The 26,183-nt window shown below is 41.3% G+C and overlaps 2 protein-coding genes across 2 annotated transcripts; one reads left to right on the top strand and one right to left on the bottom strand.

Moving 5' to 3' along the window:
* The first annotated feature begins 4,495 nt into the window (after positions 1-4,495).
* LOC124114002 lies at positions 4,496-8,971 on the top strand. The gene is made up of 3 exons (XM_046474515.2): positions 4,496-4,876; positions 4,964-5,512; positions 8,951-8,971. The coding sequence occupies exons 1-3, from the start codon at positions 4,496-4,498 to the stop codon at positions 8,969-8,971; spliced, it is 951 nt and encodes a 316-aa protein (XP_046330471.2).
* Positions 8,972-10,537: 1,566 nt separating this feature from the next.
* Positions 10,538-11,536, bottom strand: LOC124113994 (nodal homolog 4-A-like). Its single transcript, XM_046474506.1, has one exon. It carries the CDS (start codon positions 11,518-11,520, stop codon positions 10,714-10,716), a length of 807 nt encoding a protein of 268 aa, XP_046330462.1. The 5' UTR covers positions 11,521-11,536; the 3' UTR covers positions 10,538-10,713.
* Between the last annotated feature and the right edge of the window lie 14,647 nt (positions 11,537-26,183).

Below are 26,183 nucleotides of genomic sequence, written 5' to 3'. Positions count from 1 at the left end.
CTTACTCCATCATAAACGATTGTAAAAGAAATATTCCTGCAACATTTGAATGCACCTCACAATCGGTAAATTAGTTGAACGCGTACTTGTGACAGCATTTTAGTTCCTAAATATAAATTATTGTTGTTGTTTTTTTTCAAAAACATGTACTCGTGACAAGGAGTATTATTATGGATAACAACTTCTTTATTGCACATACACAACTTCATCAGGTGAAGGTACAAGAAGTAGCCATGGAACGTTGTACATGTATTTGAATAATAAAGAAGTTGTTGAACCTAATAATATTCCCTGTCATGTTTACATCCAACTTCGATATTTCTATGAACACTCTCAAATAGCTGTACTGTCACTTTAATATATTTGCTTGCAACTACAAGCGACTGAGTCTACCCATGCAGATCGCGAAGGGCCTCAAAGTCAGTTCTGTAAATACCAATAAAAATGTCTTCAATCTCTGACAGAATAGTGTGATGAACTGTTTTCATTTCACCAACAAGGACATCGATTGGATAGGATTATTGGTGGAAAAGTTTAGCAGTTTAATCATTAACAGGGTTAGACTATGAGTATTCTAGTTAGACGAGTCTGGAAGACGGCATTTCTGGTGTCCCCCGCCGTTATATTGCTGGAATATTGCTAAAAGCGGCGTAAAACAATACTCACTCACTCACTCACTCACTGGAAGACAGGCTTGTTACAAGTAATGATGGTTGTTTTTCGGCGTCTAACGTTGCCTTTATGTTGAACAGCAGAACGAATTAATGGAGTGTTTCTGATACAGTGTGTAGAGTTAAATCTAATAATAACCTTTTCGTAAATGTATCAACCTACTTCACTATCAATAGTAGAAATTAAAAGATACATCATTTAGGAATTAGTTTAAAGATAATTTATGGAGAAAATATTCTCATGCTTACACATAATTTCGCTGAAAACAATAGTTCTTCATTCAAATGAGTGTCTTCCATTCCTGTTGTTTTAAAGAGCATACTGCAACGGAAAATAGACAACGCAATATGATTTTACTGCTATTCAGCAAATGGTTTGGAACAGATATGTTATTACATTGAACATATTTTATTTTCAAGGAGCAGTGATTTTAACAAATTATATAAAGTTTGTTTATTGAGATAGTTCAGTTACTCTCAGCATAACGAGTAGCTGAAAATTGGAATCCACTTTGGAATTCTAATAGAGCCAATCAGAAAATAACGACTTTGGTTATATCCAGAGATGTACAAATTGTTCATTCTTCACAGATCAAGAAGTTAATTATGTCTTTTGATTCACTTTCACCATATTGATTCAACAACAAGTGGCCAAATAGCAATGATGATAACACAGGAGACATGCTAACTGTCTGACACTTCTGCATATGCTGACTGTGGTGTCTGACATGCATGGCGACTTCGTCATAAACATTGCCGCAATAACACATGTCGGGATATTGATAGACACTCAGCTGAAAAGGATTTAAAATAATTGATCTTTGTATTGTTTTGATGATAGACAATCTCGTTTCATGACATGTACCCATACACTTCCCTCGTCATTTAAAACGCAAGAAAGTGTGTGTGTTTGGAACAGACAAAAACAATATTCTATATGTGATCGTCATATGCCATGTACAGTTTCCTTAAGAGAAGATGTGTTCTGATATCTTGAAGTGAATCATTAGATTCCAACGTAAATGGACTTGGAGTGAAGGTAACACACATAACATAAATATAAGTATGTATACCGAAACGTCGCCTTTCCAAGAAGTTGTTATCCATACATTGTGTCTACTTTAACAAACACAATGTAGTTATATTACAGACGATACCAACGTGTAGATACCAATCTTGGAAATATTCCTGTTAGGGAAAAGTAGAAATGATATGTAGGTAGTGATACTTTCTATGCTTATATTGATCTTACATACTGCGTAAATGTTTGCGAAAAGGATAGGAGTGAAGTAAAATCTCTGCAATCTAAAGAAACAAAGGTGTAATCCGTTCCATGAACATTCACTGTGGCGTGTAATGGGTTACTCTTGAACCTGACGAGTTGTTTTCTTAAACTAATGACAACAGTAATAAGCTTAGATTAGCGCAATGAGAGTGATCCTGAAGACAGGATCAGACAGTGATTGTTCGACAGTCAGATGAGACAGGGAGACGGGCTTGTTACTGTGGATTGGGGATGATCGCCCCTGTCTGGTGAATGGATATCGAAATCCTTGTTTATCTATGAATATTGAATATATTTTATATCTATGAGAAACAGCGTATAAGTACATATTTGAACAGTAAAATCAAACAAATTGAAAACATACAAAATCCAAGAAGTCTCTCCACTGTCATAAGATTACCTTTTAAAGTAGACATTTCACGAATAATTAGCAAAATTAATTACTAATTTAAAGCATCCGAGGTATCAGAATATGTATGGCTAATGTGTGTTTAATTGTTCATTTCACAAAATATTAGGTTATTTTCCTCTAAACCTTGCATTAAAGGTATGATGTAGTGATGTAACCAGAAGGTGTTATTTTACATGAAGAAGCTACAACTAGATCTGATGCACGCGACATGTCCTTACGACAGATTATAATCTTTGCCTGAAGGAATATGGACACCTCGCCAACACCCGACCATTATGTTACCACTTGTCTTGTTTACACAAGTAGTAGGGTCTGGTATAAAACGCCACACTGAAGCTATCACATCATCACTTGCATTGCTGCATCCTACACTGACAAACCAAAACATCAATCCAGCTATCAGAAAATGTCGCAGTGTAAAATCGCCATTTTATTTCTGACATATCTCGCCAATGTTGGAGCACGTCGCTTAGCTTCACCCAAACAATGGCTAAACCAGGAGTTTCAAGTCAAACCCCACACTTACCGGAATGAGGGAAAACATGTTGCAGACATATCCCCTTTTGTCAGCAAGCTGAGTCATACAGTTGATTATCAAAAGGATTCAACCAAATTCATGCTGCGATTGTTTAATATTCTTCAAAAGGGGGCACCACTTGCAACAGCAGCAGGCAGAAAGCTCAAAACAGCTGATTTTATGAAAGTCGACACTATCAGGAGCTTCGCAGCTAAAGGTAAGCTTAACACCAGACTGACTGATGTGTAGATGTGCAATACAAACCCGGAAAATGTCTTTCTGATTCCAAACAAGAATCTATTTTGGGAAAATGCTTCACTTTTTATTTGCTCGTTCATATGATACTGTTTTCCTGTTCCAGACATGAGTAAAATCAATGAAAGCAGCAGATTTGGCCTTTCGTTCAAGATACCTAGTCTGCCTAAGGACGAGAGTCTCCGATTAGCTGAGTTCCGGTGCCCACGCGCTCTCTCCCTTCTAAAGAAGTACAAGGTCAAGGTCAGCATTTTCAAGGGAAAGAAGATCGCAAGAAAAGTTACCATCAGAGTCCAACCTACTACACACCGTGAAGATTTTGTTTTTGACATCAGTCGAGCCATCACTGCCTGGGTCAACGGTTACCACGGTGACGTCACCATTCATGTGGAAATGCCGCGGACTTTCTTCCGACTTCTTTCGAAAACAACATCCGAAGTCTATGAAAACTTACTTGTTTTGTATTTGGAAAATCAGGACTTTCTTCAAAACGTTTTGTTTAAAGAGCAGTCTACATACGATGGATTGAAGAATAGCGCATCGCGTGGTAAGAGATCTGCACCTGACATAATCAGACGTCGTCGACGCAAGAACAGAAGATGGAATAAGGCAGGAAAGAAACAAGGCTGTCGTCTGTACGATTTTGACGTGGACTTCAACACAATCGGCTGGGGACAGTGGATCATCCACCCTACACGCTTCAACTCCAAATTCTGTCACGGAAACTGTCCCTCCCCGATCGACGTCCGCCACAAACCCACCAACCACGCCATGTTGCAGTCACTCATGAGAAGCAAGCGTTCCAACATCGCTCCCTCCCCTTGTTGTGTAGAATGGCGAAGTCGTTGTACGTCATCACGAGGACATGATCGCCTCTGAATGTGGCTGTCGGTGACGTCCACCAAGCATAAAATGTATCAGTGCTATTATTATTATTTATACTAATAAACTTGTATTGATAAAATGTCTCAATAATATGTCCTTCACTGGTTAATTGTTCGATCTATCTTGGAAATATTCTACCCTACAATGTATCCCTGTAGCGCCTCACAGAACATTTTGTTCATATATATAGTTTACATCAACATTAGTATCCTTAAAACATCCCTCGATTAACTCATGATCATCATCATCCTGGACAGTGGACCCTTATCATCCAAACGGCATCGAATATCAAGCTAGACACAATTTTATGGATGACAACTTCTTTAATACTGTGAAAAGCGACGTTTCGGTATAGATCCTTATACCGTTGTCTAGCAAGACTGAATGAGGGATATAGGTAAAGATATATGTAATATTATAGTAGGTGGAGGATTAGCAGTAGAGGATTAACAGTAACAACAATTGCATACATGAGTGGGATAATAGCCGACTCCTTCATCTCGGACTCCACGGACTTCTGCTCCAAACTCAAGAACACCACCGATCCAGATCAAATCATCAGTTACGACGTAGTAGACTTCTTCACCAACGTACCCATAGATGACACTCTGCAAGTTCTCCTCCGTCGCATCACTGAAACTCCTCTTGAAACTAGCTTAACCACCGAATCTATCATCGCCCTCACCACCGCCTGTATCTCCTCTACCTACTTCGCCAGGGGCGACGAGTACCATCAAGAGATACACGGCCTACCCATGGGATCCCCACTGTCTCCTATACTTACTGAAATCTACATGACCTACTTCGAACAACAAGCCCTCACCACATCACCCGTTCCAACCTATTTGCTGGTTGACGACACCTTTGTCTTCCTTAAACAAGACCAAAACCCAACCCTGCCACTACAACATCTTAACCAACAACACCCCTGAGTACAGTTCACCATCGAAATAGAAAAGGACAACCGACTACCCTTCCTAGATGTCCTCGTCTCCAGAAGCCCAACAAACAGAATCCAAACCAGTGTCTACCGGAAGCCCACCCACACCGACCAGTATATCCACTTCAACTCCAACCACCCTCTTAGAACCAAGACTGGCATCAACTCCACCCTCACCAAACGAGCCATCAACCTTTCTACTGCTGACCCCAAACCTGAGATCGAACACGTCCGCCAAGTCTTCACCGACCTCAACAATTATCCACCCAATCTCGTCGACAAAGTCATCGCCTCTGTACTCTATCCCACACCCAGACCTGCGACCCTTAAACCCGAATCAGCGCCCTTCCGCATCGCCCTCCCGTTCATAGGAAAAGCCTCCCACATCATCAGCCGCCTCCTCAAACAGCAAGCCAACATCATCACCCACTTCACCAGCTCCAACTCCCTCAACACCCTGCTAAGAGCCAACGGCAGTAACACAACCAAACCCCAAGAGCCTAAAGGTGTAGTTTACACAATTGACTGCAACTGTGGACAATCTTACGTAAGTGAAACATTCCGTCCAATCAACACCAGAATGAAAGAGCACAAAACCTGCACCATTAAATCCGACAGCACATCAGCCATCTCGGACCATATCAGCAACTGTCCCAATCACAACATCAACTGGGACAACGTCCAAATCCTCGCCAACAACCTGCATGATTTCACTAAAAGAAAACTAACTGAAGCTGTCCACATTCGCCGCCACAAGCCATCAATCAACAGAGATCAAGGCTATTTCATCCCATCGCCTACTATGAACTCATCAAGCAATAATCACTTATCCTGTTTATTGGCTTCATGTCCCTATTGGCTTCCACCTATGTGTTCTCTGTCCGCGTGCTGTGACAGCATCATCCCCTTGATGTCAACACCTACCAATGTTATCCCACTCATGTATGCAATTGTTATTACTGTTAATCCTCCACCTACTATATATATTATGTACTATATCTCTCATTCTTAAACAAAACTGCAAAAAATCAAATATCTTCACCCCTAAACTCGAAATACCCAAAATAGACACAACGCTAGCTAACCAAATAAATAAACAAACCGACCCAAACATAGCTAAAACCACCACACTTGCATACATACACGAAAATTGGCCAAATTGGTGTCACATTTACACTGACGGATCTTGAGACCCGATCTCCAACCACACAGGCTTCGGAGTCCATACCACACAACCAGTTATATCCACACAATCTTAACGACTCTCTAACAACCAATCTATATTCACGGCCGAACTTATGGGTATGGCCTCAGCCCTGCATAACCAACAATCTAAAAACAACAATAAAATCCTAATTCTCACCGACTCCCTTAGTGGACTACAAGCCCTCCAAAACAAAAATACAAAAAAACGGCCTAAATTAATAAAGCAAATACTTAAAAGCTCCAACGACCTAACAAAAGCAGGCAAACAAATAACCTTCTTGTGGATCCCCGCCCACGTAGGAATTTACGGCAACTAAAGCGCCGATAAAGCAGCTAAATTATCTCTCAAAATACCAGAAATAAGCCTAAACCTACCCATCTCAAAATCAGAAATTAAAAGTGTAAACAAACAAAAAAATAACCAGAAAATGGCATAATCAATATCAAAACTCAAATAGCCAAATAAAAAAAGTGCTTAGAAAACCACTAGCCAAACCTAAAATCCTACACCCCTCTAAAAAAATTGACAGATTAATTACAAAACTCCAAACAGGACACACGAACCTAAATAACCACCTAAAAAAACTTAAAAGGCACACCACAGGCAACTGCCCACACTGCAAACAACCCGAAACCACAGAACACGCACTCATCCACTGCACCCACTACCAAACACACAGAACCACACTACAAACTACCCTCAATCTAAATAAGGTTCCTACTCTAGATGAAATACTAAACCCTCAAAATAAACTAGAAAACTTCAAGGCCCTAGGCGTATTCCTAATCAAAACAGATCTAATTAAGCGCATCTAAAAACTCATTAATCTACCAATCCAAAATCCAATAAACATACAAACACCCACCTCACCCGGCTCCCTTAGTTCCCTCCTCCACCCACCTCGGCATTTATTCCAAATTTAAAAATTCCAAAAATTCAATATAAGCAAACCCTAAAAGCCCCCTCTTGGGTTGCACACACCACTTTCACCCTTTTCGGAATACACTAAATGGTCCGGCCAGGCCCGTGTGCGAAATACGCTACAGTCGGAAAGCGCACGTTAAATCTCCTATATCAGTCAGTCAGTCCCTCATTCAAATAACTGGCAAAATAACTATCAGAAATCTGATTGCAAACTAAAACACCTGCTACAAAAGCCACTCAACAAACCAAAAATCCATCATAAAACAAACAAAATTGACAGAGTAATAACTAAACTACAAACAGGCCACACTAAGTTAAACTCCCATCTGCACCAAATTAAAAAACACCAAACCGGTAAATGCCCCCACTGCACGTAATACTATATTGCACACATTACCAGCATCACAGAACAACACTCCAATCAACACTAAATTACAACAATCAAATGACACTAGCAACTGTACTGAACCCCCTAAATGACTTAAAAACCTTTAAAGCACTAGGCATATATCTTATCAAAACAGGCTTACTTGGCCGCATTTAAAAATAAAAGTACAACAAAGAAGCTGTCAATAAACCCTAAAATTCTAAACCTATAAAACACACAAACTCCTTTTAGTCCCCCCACCCCCACCCCCACCCCCCCCTAATGGCATATTTCAAAATTCCAAAATTGTTCTCCAAATTAAGTAAGCAACCCTAAAGAGCCCCACCTAGGTTGCCTCACCTTTTCGGACATACTCTTTTCGACCAAACACTAAATGGCCTTGCGGGCCCGTGCGCGAAATACGCATATGTCGGAAATCGCACGTTAAATTCCTAATTTAAGTAAGTACCCTCATTCAGTCTTGCTTGACAACGGTATAAGGATCTATACCGAAACGTCGCTTTTCACAGTATTAAAGAAGTTGTCATCCATAAAATTGTGTCTACCTTGTCATCCGTCAACTTCTAAGTAATGCCTATCAAACAATTTAGGCTTCGAATATGGCACCTTTAACTAATTTCCACATCAATAAATCATGGGTATATGGAATAGTGTCACCTTGCAATCACAAAGACGTTCTCAACAGTAATTTTCCGAAAGACGCAGTTGTCGGACCAAAGGGGTCTGCTCTAACAGGGGTTCACTGTTTACATCATTTTACCTGAACTCGGACTTTGTAGAAGATTGACATTATTGAATAGTTTGAAGGGATGGGGCAAGGTCACTCAAGCTGGGATTTTATCTGCGACTATTATAGTTTAAGTCGTTTCTCAAGTGATAAATAAGTACTAAGTTGAAATTTCAAGATACTAAGTTGAAATTTCAAGATACTAAGTTGAAATTTCAAGATAGAGAAGTTGGAATTTCAAGATACTATATTGAAATTTCAAGATAAGAAGTTTTTAACATCCTAAGATGTAAAAATACGTTTGAAGTGAATAATCTTGAAATTTCAAGATAGTATCTTGAAATTTCAACTTCTCTGTCTTGAAATTTCAACTTAGCATCTTGAAATTTCAAGATATTATCGAAAAAATTAAAAAAACAAATGGCCCTAAAAGGCTTCCGTAAGATGATGTAATGCTCGTGGACCTAGTTCCCGAATGTTGAGGTTATTACGCAGTAATAATTAACATGTGTTGCCCAGTTGTGTGTGTGTGGCCTGGTGGTTAAAATATTCGCTTGTTACGCTGAAGACCCGGGTTCGACTTCCCACATGGGCACAATATGTGAAGCCCATTTCTGGTGTCCCCTGCCGTGATATTGCTGGTATATTGATAAAAGCGGCGTAAAACTATACTCACTCACTCAAACTGAAACGGGATTATGGACAAAGGTGTGATTTCCCAGAAGGTATTACATTGTAGCGAACACTGTACCGAGGGTGATGAATATCAGGTATAAGTTTATCTTCTGATTTTCTGAACCTCAAAGAAAAACCCTTTACCTCAAATTTATTGTGGTTCGAGTGGAATTGTTGCGTACAATGTGGATAAATGCAATGTTTTGAGGGTAATAAGTTATCTTTGAGACATGGATTTGGTGGCACATTTCCTGGACCCAATACACATATATATTTATCCGGATTTGTGTCCATGTCGAGCTTTTGACTCCAGTATAAAAGACGTTTTAAAAACAAGCCAAATGTTGATACTATTGGTTTTCGTAGATTGGACCATTGTCCAATCTTATCCATTACATATACTAGCTGGGTAAATGGTCTTGGAAACGTATGTTCGCGAATATATCTGTAATGCATTGATATACAGACACACAGACACAGACACATACACACAGACCCACAAACACCCAGACAGATAATGTGGACACGTCACAGAGATAATCCGACTTCTAGTTATGGGCGGTTCCTTAGAGGTAAGAGATTGACATGCTACATATTCCGTTAATCCCTGTGATCGTGTACCGGTAAACCGGATTCATATTATCTGACAAGCGGATTATTCTGTTAACAGCAGCAGATTCTGATTAGTTTATCTTCATGGCAAAATATTCAAACAAACATCTTGTATTGTATTGGTGACGCAACAGAACGAGTAATGCGCTGTGTTGTAAGTGTATTCCGTATAATTGTACAAGTAGATAATTGCATCTTGGTGTGTTTGATTTATGAAGAACAACACCGATCATCTGTTTCTAACACAATCATATACAAGTGTACCATCCCTCCATTTATGGTTGGGTTCCCTTCAATGTAAAGTTTAGTAGTGAGTGAGTATGGTTTTACGCCGCTTTAAGTATTATTCAAGCAATATCACGACAAGGGACACCAGAAGTGGGCTTTCATGAATGCTTTGACCACTAGGGTACCCCACCACCTTAAGTTTAGTAGATAAATAACACTCAGCGGTGACAATACATTGACCACATGGACATTGCTGGTTAGAATAGGGCTCCAGTAAAATATACTGCCATTTTGAGGCTGCGTAGTGGATCGGGTGGTCTGGCTCGGTGACATGGTTGATTGCGGGTCACCGTACCCCGACTGTATGGAAAGTTGTCATGATATCAACCACTGGTTTGTCGGACTTGATTATATACAGGCCGCCGACATATAGGCAGTACTGCTGACTGCGACATTAAACAACAAACAGCGACAATGTACATATTGAACAAACTGACATTGAGGTAGAAATCATTACACTTACATACACAATTGTGAACATACACGGACACATTATTCATGTTCAACTCATCAGGTTATGGCGTTTACATTTTCTGTACAAAAATAGCCTCTTTATCAATGCTGTCGCTGTTCACTGCAAAGGCCTGTATTCGATTCCCACCATACAAATGTAGGTACAACATTTTCGACACTGATGCTTGCTTTAGACCGACGGCTTATTCAAATTGCTCAACGAAAAGTGAAATTTGCTCAACTATCTCAGTATAAAAATTATAACCCAAATTCAATATACCAATCTACACATGTTTTATTTCATTGTTTACATCACATATATTACAGTATAAATTCCCAAAGAAACACAATATAATCAGGCTTCTACAATATAGCACCATAGAATTGTCATCACAGATCAGCTTCCGTAGAATTGTATTTTGTTGCACATAGCCTCATGCTGTAGAATAAAATGACGTCACAAAGATGATGATGTCATCGACAACCACACTCATCAGCAATCATGTCTTCGTGGTGACGTACCACAATTTCGTCATATTCGAAGTATAACATGCTCAGTGCTTTTAACTTGGTAGGAACACAACAGGGGACGGGTGCAGAGTTTGACCGTTTGGTTCTCATCAGTGACTGCAACATCGCGTGGTTGGTGGGCTTGTAGCGGATGTCGATGGGGGAGGGACAGCTGCCGTAACAGACTTTGGAATTGAAACGTTTTGGATGAATGATCCACTGTCCCCATCCGATAGTGTTGAAGTCAACGTCAAAGTCGTACACATGACAGCCCTCTCGCTTTCCTGCTTTGTTCCATCTCCTGTTCTTTCGATGACGTCGATTCTTGCCACGTGACGCCCTCTTCCCACGTGACATAACGTCACTTGACGTCTTAGACGCACGTTCTTCCGCTGTGTAACTTTCATACATATTTTTCAGGAATTCATCATCTTCCAGGTAAAAGACGATTAATGAATCAGCTTTCTTTGACTTGTTTTTAGAAAGTGTTTTGGTATATTTCAATGGAAGTTTAATGTTTATCGTGACGTTACCATGGTAACCGTTGATCCAAGGGGTCAGTGCGCGACTGACGTCAAACACATCATATTCAGCGTGAACAAAAGGCGGTGTCCTAAAGGCAAATTTGCTGACAAGACTTCCTCCCTTGAAAATGTCTATCTTGATCTTGTACTTCTTAGTCCTTACGTTTCGGGATTTTTTACGCAAACAGCGGAACTCAGCCAATCGAAGTCGTTCATTTCGGGGTAAAAAGGGAATCTTAAAACGCATTTCCACTTTTTTACTTCCTTCTGGTTGTAGAATTTCTGCAAAAATACGTATATATGTATCATATGTGAAATATTAGACAACATATAAGCAAGATTGATAGATATATTTCAGTACACGAGGCCACCTGACCCACAACTTATTAATGTTTGACAGTCATGGTTGCGATGAGAAATCGCTCCTAATATGGGAGTGGTTATGCACTGATTTTGACGTTAGTACACATAAACTGTCGGACAACAGACATAAAGTATACACCCATGTTTGATGGAGGCTAAAGATGAAACAAAAAAGAAATTGTTACTCGATGGGGATGCATTTGGGTCGGGTATAATAGTTTTTGTTTTGGACCTTAAGTTTACAGTGTTTCGGCGACTGTTTTCAGCGCCAAGTAACGTGAGTGAGTGAGTGTAACGCCGCTTTTAACAGTATTCCAGTTATATCACGGCGTGTCAGCTTAATGTGGGAGGAAAGCCCCAAGTGATGCAGGTCCCAGACGTTTACCACTTCGGTGAAACTCACGAGCACGGGTATGCCGCTGACAAACCTAGAAACATAATTGGGGCGAACCGGGATTCGAATCCACAATCATAGGTTTCTGCCACCCCCCCCCCCCCCCCCCCCCCCCCCCAAATAACGTTTTCATAACATTTATAATGTTTGGGCCAAATCCAATTGCCTTTCGTTTGCCCGACAATTAATGTTGGAATGTGTGTATATACACAATAATATAGCATCCGGTGTAAACTTAAAGAAAGTAACAATGTGTGTATCTTTATAGGTGTGTGGCCTATCAGCTCCGTCAACAACAACAACAACAACCATAATAATAATAATGGTATAAACTACGCTTATGCGAATACTGTGGCTAGATGAATAAAATATGTGTTCATCTTCAATTGACAAAAAAACGATTAAGGCCCCTGCGTCATTATCACGACACGTGCCCTTCCCAACTGTAAGATAGCATACGGATTGCTTTAGTTTACCCTTAATTACAGGTTCATCAGAACTCCTCTTAAGTTGAAATTAAAAGTAGTTTTTAAATTATTTTTTTTATAAAAGTGACAATCCAGACAAAATGTAAGAGACAAATTCAGGAACATAATGAATATATTATTAAATGTAAACTGCAGGGCAAAAAAAGTATGTACTTGAAAATTGAATTTGACCAAAACAATACAAACGTTATAAAAAAATCGTTACTTGGCTGGTAATAGTCTCCGATACAAAACATTGCAAACTTAAGGTCCAAAACACAAATATGTATCGAATACATCGCGATCGAATAACAATTTCTCGTTGGTTTCATTTTTAACCACCATCAAATATGGGTGTGTACTTTCTTTTACCAGGCAGTTGATGTTGACTCGTAAGCAAATATCCTAATTTGACGCTATTTGTCATTTACACCGAAGTATCATTAGCATAAAATCATGTTTCATATACACTTAAAACTTTAGTCATGTGAACAGATGCAACTGCTATTATTTTGAAATGATAAAAAATAACCATATTAACTACACTTTTATCTCGAAAAACTATCTGCCATAGTCATAGGCCACAATATATTGAGCATTTGTTCCTCAGTTTTAGTTTTTCATAGTGAGGAAACCGAAGAAGTATTTCTATTCCAATTATAATAAATCAAACATGTATTTATTGTTTTCGAGGATTGAATAATTCTCTTTACATATGAAATAGTTCATAAACTGATCCAATACCAATATTTATATGTGATTGTCTTTAGCTTCAGTTGTTATACCCTTCCCTTAGATAACGTATAATAGCACATCATCTATTTTTACATCGTACTTCTGGCAACACATATATATAATAACTTGTTAATTATCAGAAAAGCATTGCCAAATTATGATATATTTCAGACATAAATCAGGAAATTTCGCGAAACTTGGTTGTTTCCATATTTAAATGTTTTTTAATGATATTCTTAGTGTGGCTCGTGAACCATGTATCGCAGAACCTACTTAGTTGATTGTATGTAACACATACATGCATCACACTTGTTTCTAATGCAAATGTCATGGTGAATAGGCCGGTTGTGTAGCATAGATATATCACAGACAGCCAACATGTTTACGTATAAGAGAATTGGGATTGTCGTACACATCCAAGTGTTCCATGTTGAACACGAAGTTGCGTATACCATGTTTTTCTCAGAACTGTCTCAAGAAATCCATTCATATAAAAGTCATATGTATTGTATGAACTTACACACAAAATGTATTTAAGTATGGTACACTTCGAACGTATGCAGTTGTTCCGGGCCTAAACATTTCATGACATAATGGTTGGTTAAATGTTGTTTGTAAATCGCAAATATATTGCTTTAAACATTCAACTACTCTGTACATGTTAAACATTTTTTTTAAACTAAAGTGTTTCAAGTATTTAGTTACATATGCGAAATTATTCTGTTTGTTTGTTGTTTTTGATTTGGACCCGAGTTGATGATTCTCTGAACAAAACCACCAATAAATCCCTTCCACTGTTCATTCGTTTTGCTAAACCTTTCAAATTCGTATAATAATGTCCTTAAATTTCTTTCGTGATCCTGCTTTATAACACCAGAAACAACATATCTCGTTCATCTAATTTCAGTTGGCTAATAACGGCCACTACTTGTAAAACATTTGAAATTGATGTTTTCACAACCTATTTCATGGGTATGGTTCTATTGGTGACATTGGTATTCTCAACTATATAATGGACGAATATTTATCATCCTAACATTGTCCAATACAAACATCCATTCTTCGTACTATACATGTCCCCGTGCTCTTACCTTTGGTGGAGAAACTCCTAATGGTGTCGGACAATCTCAGATCGGGTTGGTTCAACCTTCCACCCGCCGCTTTAGCAACGGGCGATCCCTTCTGTAGGAAATTAAAAAGTTTCACCATAAATATAGTAGATGCTTTCCTATAATCCGCCGCAATTCTCCATTTCTTGAAGTATCGAATCGTATCGTCCGCAGTTGAGTCCGACTTTTCAACAGTTGTTTCCGTGCTGACGTCAACTCCAGATTTGATCCAATGTGGAGGAAAATCTACTCCATGAATAAACACAGGTCCAATACACACAATCAAAATGATAATTCCTAACTGTGACATTGTGTTACTCTTCCAGACAGTTCGGTCCACGTTTTACTGTTTAAGTGCTGGATGTAGCAATTTAAGTGATGAAGTGATACCTCCCGTGTTGGTTATATACCTTGTCCTGCTGCTTGTGTTTAGGGGACAGGGGTCTTACAATGGCCGGGTGTTATCGGGGTGGGCAAATCCCTCAGGGCTAACTCCATAATCCCCCGAGTCAAACCTTGCTGGTTGTTTTGAGGTGTATCATTGTGACCTTCCGGAAGATGTTTGTGCATCAGTGATGTCCCTTGTTTCAAAGGTCTGTTGCTTTGTCACACACACAAATCATACAGCACCTTAATACTTTAAGAAAATAATTTATTAAGGTCTGATTATTTAGGCAATATGTCAGGCAGCTAATTCCAGACAACTCGATTGAAATTCACAATTTCTTTTCCTTCACAATAAATGACTTTGTGTACAAAAGGACATATATTTCATGACGACCCTTTATCATAGCACGAACAAAGCAGGACAACACAAGTAACATCAACTATATCAATTTACAGTCCATTGCGTCAGTCTTAATACAGCTGGGGAATATTTACTTTAAGTAATCAGTTAAAAGGGACCACGTAACAGAAATATACAAATTATTAATCTCATATAATGTAATATCATTTGTATGATAGTTTTATGATAATTGGCCGCTGTAGGTAGACGTGAGAACGGCATGGCTGTAGGAAACTTTAACCTCGAAAGGACCAGGCTAAACACTGAAGCCAAAAGTTGTATTGAACCAAATATCCATGTTATCTCCGATTGGTACGTTATACACAGTTTATCCCTAACCTCAAGTTGAGACCGACGTGTGCAGCCCCGGGGCCCCGCCAGTCTAATTGCTCCAGTACAGATGGATCAAGTGGAAAAGATTATCAAAATCGTTTCTGTCAAATATTTTCACGCCATTGAACAATATCAATAGCCACTCAATCACAAGTTACATGGCAAAGCACAATATACCCAACAAGTGCGATCAAGTGCTTTATAACCAATTATAACGGTCTTTTTGGTTTCCAAACTTTTCTAAGAAGTCCATACCCACATACCATCTGACAATGGCGTTTAGTAGGCCCTCAAGAGCTGGTATATACAAACAATCGACGGGATTAGTACGTGTCGCTTCAATCTGTCTGGAAAAAAATCTTAGTGGGTTTTTTGTGCAGGCACTTGGTACCCCGGGGCTGCAGTCGGGCTAATTGGCTTCTTTGCCCGTTCATACGACGGACGTGTTGTGTAAATTAACAATAATTCAACACGAAATGTTTCATTGAATAGACATGTAGGCTTAGAGTGAGGTGGTGTAGGTTATTACACATTGTTCTTGGGTTTGTATCAAGTGTACTTATAAACACCCTGAAGAAAGAGGAGCCATGAAATGACGAAGTTTGATTGGCTATATGAAGCCAGGGTGGCATTTGATTGGATCAGAAACAGCTCGAGGTGAGGAGGAAACAATGAGTGTAGTGGATGCGATAAATCAGTTTGACCATGTTAATAATCGCTGGATTAGTGACTGTTGTCCAACTCTGGAATGATTGACAGGTTTATGGGGGACTGAGGGGGTGCCACCGCTTCCACTGATCCCCTGCGCCTTGAAGACAAGAGATGGGGAATTGATACAGACAGATACATCTTCTGTGGGCCAAGATAAACAAACGAAATGCAGTTGGCAAAGTGATAGAAGATGGCCGTTCCGGTTCATGAAACGCCAAGGTGGGACATATACGCTGAACCTGGTACTTATGTACTGTATCACCTCTTTCACGAATGAATAACAACTAACACTGAAATTCATTTGGTATTTACTTCGATGTTTTTGCAACGTTTGAAAGATAATTTTCAACAAACATGGAACAGAAGTTTATGTAATAGTTCTAAAATCTCCTTCTATTCTCATTTTAAATGAACGTTGAAGTGTGAAGAATATTGTGTAATCGTGAGTAAATTTCGGTCATGTATGTCAAGGTTTAGATGCACACTGGTAGAAAACGTAAACACCCCTCGTAAAGAAAGATTTTGTAAACTATGTCAATTTGGCCTAATAGAAGACGAGTTTCATTTCCTGCTGGTGTGCCCTGCATATACTCATCTCTAAATTCCTTCAAAATATTATTTACACCCAAATGTCCATAAGTTTAATATTCTTTTATCTACAACTAACACAAAGCTCATGATTAATACCGCTAAAGTAGAAAGAATACGTTGCCATAAATATGCCATACATTTTGTTCAAAGGGCATGTGGCCTGTACAGTACTGAATAAAGAATTCAATTGTAAAAAACAAAGTAAAGAACAGCAAAGCAAATAAAATAATTTACTTTTATTACTTTAAACTAAAAGATACATATTGCAAAATGTTTGCTCCGAAATATTAAATAGAGAACGTGGAAAGAAAAAAAGAATATGTTTACAAAATTATTACTTATCATAGAGTCAAATATTTCTTGTTCGATCTTACATGTAGATCTTTGTTTACTTATGGATTTGACAAACACATATTCATTTTTCATCAATTGCATTGATAACTCTACTTGATATGTCTAAAATATGTGAATTTGTTATTGGTTTGGCCTTTCCAAAGAAAGGAACGTTATTTTAATTGCACTGTTTGTCCCGAGGCAAATTGTATCTCTTACAGATACACACTGACAACAAACCCTCACTAATCATCACTTCGATTAATACACAGCCGTACATAATTGCAATCATTAGTAGATACAAAACAACACCTCACTACTGTGCTGCCGGCGACGCCAGTAACCTCATCACACGCCACTTGTTTGTTTATTTGTTTATGTAAATACAGAACGTGTATCTCCTCTACCTATTATCTTGGTATTACTATAACCCCGTGTCGTCGGCGTGATTGCAATTGAGTCGCCGGGCACGTAACGCTGAGGTAACATTCTCGCTATCGAGGTGTGCCGGGGGTGATGACGGCAGTCGCCTCGTCATGAAGACGTTACAGAGCAGATGCGTCAGTGCGTACAAGAAGGAACTATGTCATACTCCGAGTGATATGTGATACTCCGAGCCTCCCACTCCTTTGTCTCAAAGAATATGTAAATATTGTATATACTCTCATGAACACAATGCTCCTCCCACTTATATTGAAGATGAATGCCATTTCTTAATCGAATGTACCTATGATGACTTACGTTTTGATCTTTTACAAGAAGCTTTTGCTATGAACAGAGATTTTCTAAATTTAGGCAGCTCAGACAAATTGATTTTTAGTATGCAAGAGGAATCATTGCAACATATTTTAGCTAAATGTCTATATCATATGTTTAAAAGAAGACAAAACTATAAAAGTTAATTATCATTATTATTACAATTATTATTGTTATTTTAAGAAAGTAAAACACCACTTTTATTTTTATTAGTATTGTATATATATCTTATATTTATTTTTCAATTTACTTTTATTATTATCATTATTATTATTATTATTATTATTATTTCACAATGGATACACTTGTATTTTAATATGTCTCATAAGCCTAATAAGGCTGGATGTACAAGCTTTTGTTCTGAAATCGTACTATACCATTGCGCGTTACGTAATGCAGAGTTTTAACGTTAACGTGTGTCGATAAACTCCGACAGTTCCACATTGGTGGCCATTACATCTACATATGCGCCGTGACGTTTTACTACACGTCGTATACACCGAGTTCAGTTGAGGATTTATGTATCGTTAACATAAGAACTATGCCTTTTCATAATCACTGCACGAAGACTTCTATTATTAAGCCGTTATATTTTGCGTACAAACTCGTCAACGTCCAGGCCTTTTCACCTGCTTAACTCCCAAATCGTTGTAACTGTGACTGTTAATTAATGTTACTTATTGTCAAAAGATCAACGTACACACAACTGCATATCTGGCAACAACGAAAACGTCTTTCAAAACTTTGCAAAGGAACACCCCCTCTCTAGATGCCTGTATACTCCCGGCTTGAACGTCATGGCCTGAAGCCAAGTGGTAAATATAGCCAAATGTCTATTTCTAGCAGCATGTCAAGGGTTGTACAATTTTAAATTAAAACACTATTTAAAAAAGTAGCTATTTATGGTCTGATCCTATTATTACAAAACTGTATTAATATATGCTAACGGCTGAAGTCCCACGGAGTGCCTTTTATCGACTTGCATGCCTCAGATAGATGCAGAGCGTCAGACATATTTGTGTCCTTCCCACTGACTCAACCCACCCACACCAACAAGCGTCCAGTTCTCGCGAGGCCTGACACTGATCCAGCCGATGGAATGACGAGAGATCTATTGCAATGCACCAGTCATCTATCAGCAACAGCTAGCTACAAATTTGGTTTCTGAAACTAATCCAGGATTTGTGCATGTCCATTTATTTCTTAAAAGGGTCTTTTGATCTATGACGGGTACTTTCCGGAGCTGATGGGAGATAGTTCGCTGTGATCCCGGGGTATCACTTATCACTGGCGGGTCTTTCACACCAGAACGCTGTCTCAGACGATACAGTAATCCCGTTCGTACTGCGATACCTGTGTATTGTCCTAGGGGAGCTAATCAGCGTTTCTTCTGATACTGGCTGATGATTTGACTAGTTCAGCTGTTTGTACAGGCCGCTACATACCCATAGCTCCACCCTTTACCCAACGCTGCGTCATTATGTAGGTAAGATCAAATAACACACTCTCCCAGGTAAACATGCGCCTGTACGTTATAAAAAATTGGCCCCTGTATTTTATGACCAGGGCTAATACTACAGAAGGAAGTAGAGTGTCATTCCATAGAGATATTGTCTTTGTAGTAAATCTCCTCTACAATATGACATATTTACAGTATATAATATGATACAACATCAAGCAGATTCGCTGTCTATTAATGTCATGTTCATAAACAGGAAACAAGATCCTCAAACATAAAGGATCGTCTCTATGTTATTTTGGCGCTTTCTCAGTCTTTGCTTTGTATTGTCATATCGATACCCACTATTCTTTATTGAAAATATCGATATAAATTGAAACTCTTGTGAGGATTGTTATTCATTACAAAAATCATTGTAGCGATATGTTCATAGGTGAGGCACTTAGTCTTTATCGTGAGTGAGTATGGTTTTACGTCTCTTTTAGCACATTTCAAGCCATAGCTCGGCGGGGGACACTAGAAGTCGGTTTCACGAGTCGTACCCATGTGGGGAATGAGACCCGGATTTTCAGCGCGACGAGCGACCGCTTTACCATTAGGCTGCCCCACCTCCCCAAAAGTACTTTATAAGTTCTTTATCTTCCGAGAGGTGGATCACACAAAAGACACACCTGCTCTCAATTTCAGTCCACATATTCACTGCAAATTACACACATTTGACGAATACATTACACACATGGAACTAATAACAACCATCTGCAGCCATCGAAGTAATTAACCCAAACGAGGCGCTTATTGGGACAATGTATCAATAAATTCTTTACAGGCCAGTAAACACAGGCTTTCAGTTTCATCAAGTTTCGGTCTTGGGGAAGCCTCGAGGTTTCAAGTGTTCGCTCGTCACGCGGACGGTCCGGGTTCGAATCACCACGTGTATTCTTCTGACAGGTAAGGGACCTAAGGGCGTGTTAACGCTGGAAGGAGGGCTCATAGGTCATCGTCATCATTTCACGGGTTTGTTTACATACTTCCTCCATCACTCGCGAATATACACGGAAGCAGTGTATTGGTGGTGTGTGGCTACTGTAAGTAAGTAGTGACATGAGGCCGCGTTGAACCCTGGGAAGTCAACCGAGCCCAACTCCGTGTGTTAACTAGGGGATACGTAGATGGGGATCGAGTGGATGCGACGTCGTATACACATATTGAAACATTTACATGCAAATACACAACCGAAATTGTATGTGCCTGCAACTTAAAGAAACATAACAAAATGTATTTCAACCAACCGCATCAACATCTAGTCGTATGTAAATGCCCATGCTTTGAAGACTAGTCTAACTTATGATCCAAAAAAAATAATTTGGAGTTCAGCTAGAAGGCGTCACTTTCAGCTTGGGAAACCCTTCCCCACTACATGAGAGAACAGAAAATAGTTCGAACATTGCTACCTTTATAAACAATTTATACACATTTGCGATCCGTTGATGCTACTTGGGATTTGAAAAAGACATAACTAATGCAGTCAGCATCGCCATGCACGCCAATATAATCTAATGTATACCTTCTCTTTTATCAAACCGTAAATAAAGACATGGCCTTGAGTTGAACAAGTCACATAGGTTGAAAAAACATATCTAAATGATGGAAACAGTTTGAAAATAACAGAAGTGGATATCTATTTACCCGTCAGTCAGTATATCTCGGCATTATCAGTGAGTCCTGTTACTAGCCGAGTTGAATGAGGCAACCACGTGGATGACTGCATGGGCAACCATTCAGGCCCGCAAGGCAGTAGGACACACAAGCAGCCACACTGCAACCTCCCAGGCCGACTGACATTAAGACACACAAGCAGCCACACTGCAACCTCCCAGGCCGAGTGACATAAAGACACACAAGCAGCCACACTGCAACTTCCCAGGCCGAGTGACATTAAGACACACAAACAGCCACACTGCAACCTCCCAGGTCAAGTGACATTAAGACACACAAGCAGCCACACTGCAACCTCCCAGGCCGAGTGACATAAAGACACACAAGCAGCCACACTGCAACTTCCCAGGCCGAGTGACATTAAGACACACAAGCAGCCACACTGCAACCTCCCAGGCCGACTGACATTAAGACACACAAGCAGCCACACTGCAACCTCCCAGGCCGAGTGACATAAAGACACACAAGCAGCCACACTGCAACTTCCCAGGCCGAGTGACATTAAGACACACAAACAGCCACACTGCAACCTCCCAGGTCAAGTGACATTAAGGCACACAAGCAGCCACACTGCAACCTCCCAGGCCGAGTGACATAAAGACACACAAGCAGCCACACTGCAACTTCCCAGGCCGAGTGACATTAAGACACACAAGCAGCCACACTGCAACCTCCCAGGCCGACTGACATTAAGACACACAAGCAGCCACACTGCAACCTCCCAGGCCGAGTGACATAAAGACACACAAGCAGCCACACTGCAACTTCCCAGGCCGAGTGACATTAAGACACACAAACAGCCACACTGCAACCTCCCAGGTCAAGTGACATTAAGACACACAAGCAGCCACACTGCAACTTCCCAGGTCAAGTGACATTAAGACACACAAGCAGCCACACTGCAACCTCCCAGGCCGAGTGACATTAAGACACACAAGCAGCCACACTACAACCTCCCAGGCCGAGTGACATTAAGACACACAAGCAGCCACACTGCAACCTCCCAGGCCGAGTGACATTAAGACACACAAGCAGCCACACTGCAACCTCCCAGGCCGAGTGACATTAAGACACACAAGCAGCCACACTGCAACCTCCCAGGCCGAGTGACATTAAGACACACAAGCAGCCACACTGCAACCTCCCAGGCCGAGTGACATTAAGACACACAAGCAGCAACACTGCAACCTCCCAGGCCGAGTGACATAAAGACACACAAGCAGCAACACTGCAACCTCCCAGGCCGACTGACATTAAGACACACAAGCAGCAACACTGCAACCTCCCAGGCCGAGTGACATAAAGACACACAAGCAGCAACACTGCAACCTCCCAGGCCGACTGACATTAAGACACACAAACAGCCACACTGCAACCTCCCAGGCCGAGTGACATTAAGACACACAAGCAGCCACACTGCAACCACCAAGGCCGAGTGACATTAAGACACACAAGCAGCCACACTGCAACCTCCCAGGCCGACTGACATTAAGACACACAAACAGCCACACTGCAACCTCCCAGGCCGAGTGACATTAAGACACACAAGCAGCCACACTGCAACCACCAAGGCCGAGTGACATTAAGACACACAAACAGCCACACTTCAACCTCCCAGGCCGAGTGACATTAAGACACACAAGCAGCCACACTACAACCTCCCAGGCCGAGTGACATTAAGACACACAAGCAGCCACACTGCAACCACCAAGGCCGAGTGACATTAAGACACACAAGCAGCCACACTTCAACCTCCCAGGCCGAGTGACATTAAGACACACAAGCAGCCACACTACAATCTCCCAGGCCGAGTGACATTAAGACACACAAGCAGCCACACTGCAACTTCCCAGGCCGAGTGACATTAAGACACACAAATAGCCACACTGCAACCTCCCAGGCCGAGTGACATTAAGACACACAAGCAGCCACACTGCAACCTCCCAGGCCGAGTGACATTAAGACACACAAGCAGCCACACTGCAACCTCCCAGGTCAAGTGACATTAAGACACACAAGCAGCCACACTGCAACCTCCCAGGCCGAGTGACATTAAGACACACAAGCAGCCACACTACAACCTCCCAGGTCGAGTGACATTAAGACACACAAGCAGCCACACTACAACCTCCCAGGTCAAGTGACATTAAGACACACAAGCAGCCACACTGCAACCTCCCAGGTCGAGTGACATTAAGACACACAAGCAGCCACACTGCAACCTCCCAGGCCGACTGACATTAAGACACACAAACAGCCACACTGCAACCTCCCAGGTTGAGTGACATAAAGACACACAAGCAGCCACACTGCAACCTCCCAGGCCGACTGACATTAAGACACACAAACAGCCACACTGCAACCTCCCAGGCCGAGTGACATTAAGACACATAAGCAGCCATATTGCAACCAACCAGGCAGTGACATTAAGACACACAAGCAGCCACACTGCAACCTCCCAGGCCGACTGACATTAAGACACACAAACAGCCACACTGCAACCTCCCAGGCCGAGTGACATTAAGACACATAAGCAGCCATATTGCAACCAACCAGGCCGAGTGACATTAAGACACACAAGCAGCCACACTGCAACCTCCCAGGCCGACTGACATTAAAACACACAAACAGCCACACTGCAACCTCCCAGGCCGACTGACATTAAGACACATAAGCAGCCATATTGCAACCAACCAGACCGTGACATTAAGACACACAAGCAGCCACACTGCAACCTCCCAGGCCGAGTGACATTAAGACACACAAACAGCCACACTGCAACCTCCCAGGTTGAGTGACATAAAGACACACAAACAGCCACACTGCAACCTCCCAGGCCGATTGACATTAAGACACACAAACAGCCACACTGCAACCTCCCAGGCCGAGTGACATTAAGACACATAAGCAGCCATATTGCAACCAACCAGGCCGAGTGACATTAAGACACACAAGCAGCCACACTGCAACCTCCCAGGCCGACTGACATTAAAACACACAAACAGCCACACTGCAACCTCCCAGGCCGACTGACATTAAGACACATAAGCAGCCATATTGCAACCAACCAGGCCGTGACATTAAGACACACAAGCAGCCACACTGCAACCTCCCAGGCCGAGTGACATTAAGACACACAAACAGCCACACTGCAACCTCCCAGGTTGAGTGACATAAAGACACACAAACAGCCACACTGCAACCTCCCAGGCCGATTGACATTAAGACACACAAACAGCCACACTGCAACCTCCCAGGCCGAGTGACATTAAGACACATAAGCAGCCATATTGCAACCAACCAGGCCGTGACATTAAGACACACAAGCAGCCACACTGCAACCTCCCAGGCCGACTGACATTAAGACACACAAGCAGCCACACTGCAACCTCCCAGGCCGAGTGACATTAAGACACATAAGCAGCCATATTGCAACCAACCAGGCCGTGACATTAAGACACACAAGCAGCCACACTGCAACCTCCCAGGCCGACTGACATTAAGACACACAAACAGCCACACTGCAACCTCCCAGGCCGACTGACATTAAGACACACAAACAGCCACACTGCAACCTCCCAGGCCGAGTGACATTAAGACACACAAGCAGCCACACTGCAACCTCCCAGGCCGACTGACATTAAGACACACAAGCAGCCACACTACAACCTCCCAGGCCGAGTGACATTAAGACACACAAGCAGCCACACTGCAACCTCCCAGGCCGAGTGACATTAAGACACACAAGCAGCCACACTGCAACTTCCCAGGCCGAGTGACATTAAGACACACAAGCAGCCACACTGCAACCTCCCAGGTCGAGTGACATTAAGACACACAAGCAGCCACACTGCAACCTCCCAGGCCGAGTGACATTAAGACACACAAGCAGCCACACTGCAACCTCCCAGGCCGAGTGACATTAAGACACACAAACAGCGACACTGCAACCTCCCAGGCCGAGTGACATTAAGACACACAAGCAGCCACACTGCAACCTCCCAGGCCGAGTGACATTAAGACACACAAACAGCGACACTGCAACCTCCCAGGCCGAGTGACATTAAGACACACAAGCAGCCACACTGCAACCTCCCAGGCCGAGTGACATTAAGACACACAAACAGCGACACTGCAACCTCCCAGGCCGAGTGACATTAAGACACACAAGCAGCCACACTGCAACCTCCCAGGCCGAGTGACATTAAGACACACAAACAGCGACACTGCAACCTCCCAGGCCGAGTGACATTAAGACACACAAGCAGCCACACTGCAACCTCCCAGGCCGAGTGACATTAAGACACACAAACAGCGACACTGCAACCTCCCAGGCCGAGTGACATTAAGACACACAAGCAGCCACACTGCAACCTCCCAGGCCGAATGACATTAAGACACACAAACAGCGACACTGCAACCTCCCAGTCCGACTGACATTAAGACACACAAACAGCCACACTGCAACCTCCCAGGCTGAGTGACATTAAGACACACAAGCAGCCACACTACAACATTGCAACCACACAGGTCTCACTAGACTCGCGATATCTTCTGTCTTTGAATCGCTACAGGTCGCAAATGTCTGTGAGAAACGGTCCATTGTTTCAGTTTGTAATTTTACCTGACATTGATCCATGTTCGCGCTTAACCTAAATCTCTCCATATTTGTCCCTAATAAACTAAGTGTCATCAGAAGTTAACACCCCACCCACCCCACGACACCCACAAATTCGAAAGGACAAATCATATTATTGTTACAGCAAGTCCTGCAAGAGTGATTTGTCCCACTCGATGAGAGTACGAGTATTCCTACTAGTTATTGAGCTATTAAAACAACACCATGGAATTGGAATCCAGAACTTTGTATTTTAAGCTGTAAGCTGTTGCAGATATATGATTGCCTTAATTCTTAATTCATGGTTTTACTTTTATATGCGTTGTAGTTTATGTACCTTTTATTTATATTTTAATATGCTCTTTTTATGAAAAGTCTCTCGTAACCCTGTATAGGGTAGCAGTTACATTTTATACTTGTATACTTTTACATATGATATGTATTTGAGATATAAATTTTTGTATTTTAAAAGTATGTATAAATCATTGTAATGAGGTGAGACTATAATAAACCGTCTGTCTGTCTGTCTGTCTGCATT

Source organism: Haliotis rufescens, unplaced genomic scaffold, assembly GCF_023055435.1.
Source record: "Haliotis rufescens isolate VD_foot unplaced genomic scaffold, xgHalRufe1.0.p SCAF_62, whole genome shotgun sequence".
Classification (NCBI taxonomy): Eukaryota; Metazoa; Mollusca; class Gastropoda; order Lepetellida; family Haliotidae; genus Haliotis; species Haliotis rufescens.
This window is presented reverse-complemented; position numbering and strand designations above follow the sequence as displayed.

What these genes read in the sequence shown, in the direction of transcription:
- LOC124113994 (XM_046474506.1), bottom strand. Translation starts at nt 11,520, where the DNA reads ATGCGTTTTAAGATTCCCTTTTTACCCCGAAATGAACGACTTCGATTG.
- LOC124114002 (XM_046474515.2), top strand. Translation starts at nt 4,496, where the DNA reads ATGAGTGGGATAATAGCCGACTCCTTCATCTCGGACTCCACGGACTTC. An exon ending in CCGTTCCAACCTATTTGCTG is followed by an intron (nt 4,877 to 4,963) that starts GTTGACGACACC and finishes CCCTGAGTACAG; the next exon opens with TTCACCATCGAAATAGAAAA. An exon ending in GCAACTGTGGACAATCTTAC is followed by an intron (nt 5,513 to 8,950) that starts GTAAGTGAAACA and finishes ATTACATTGTAG; the next exon opens with CGAACACTGTACCGAGGGTG.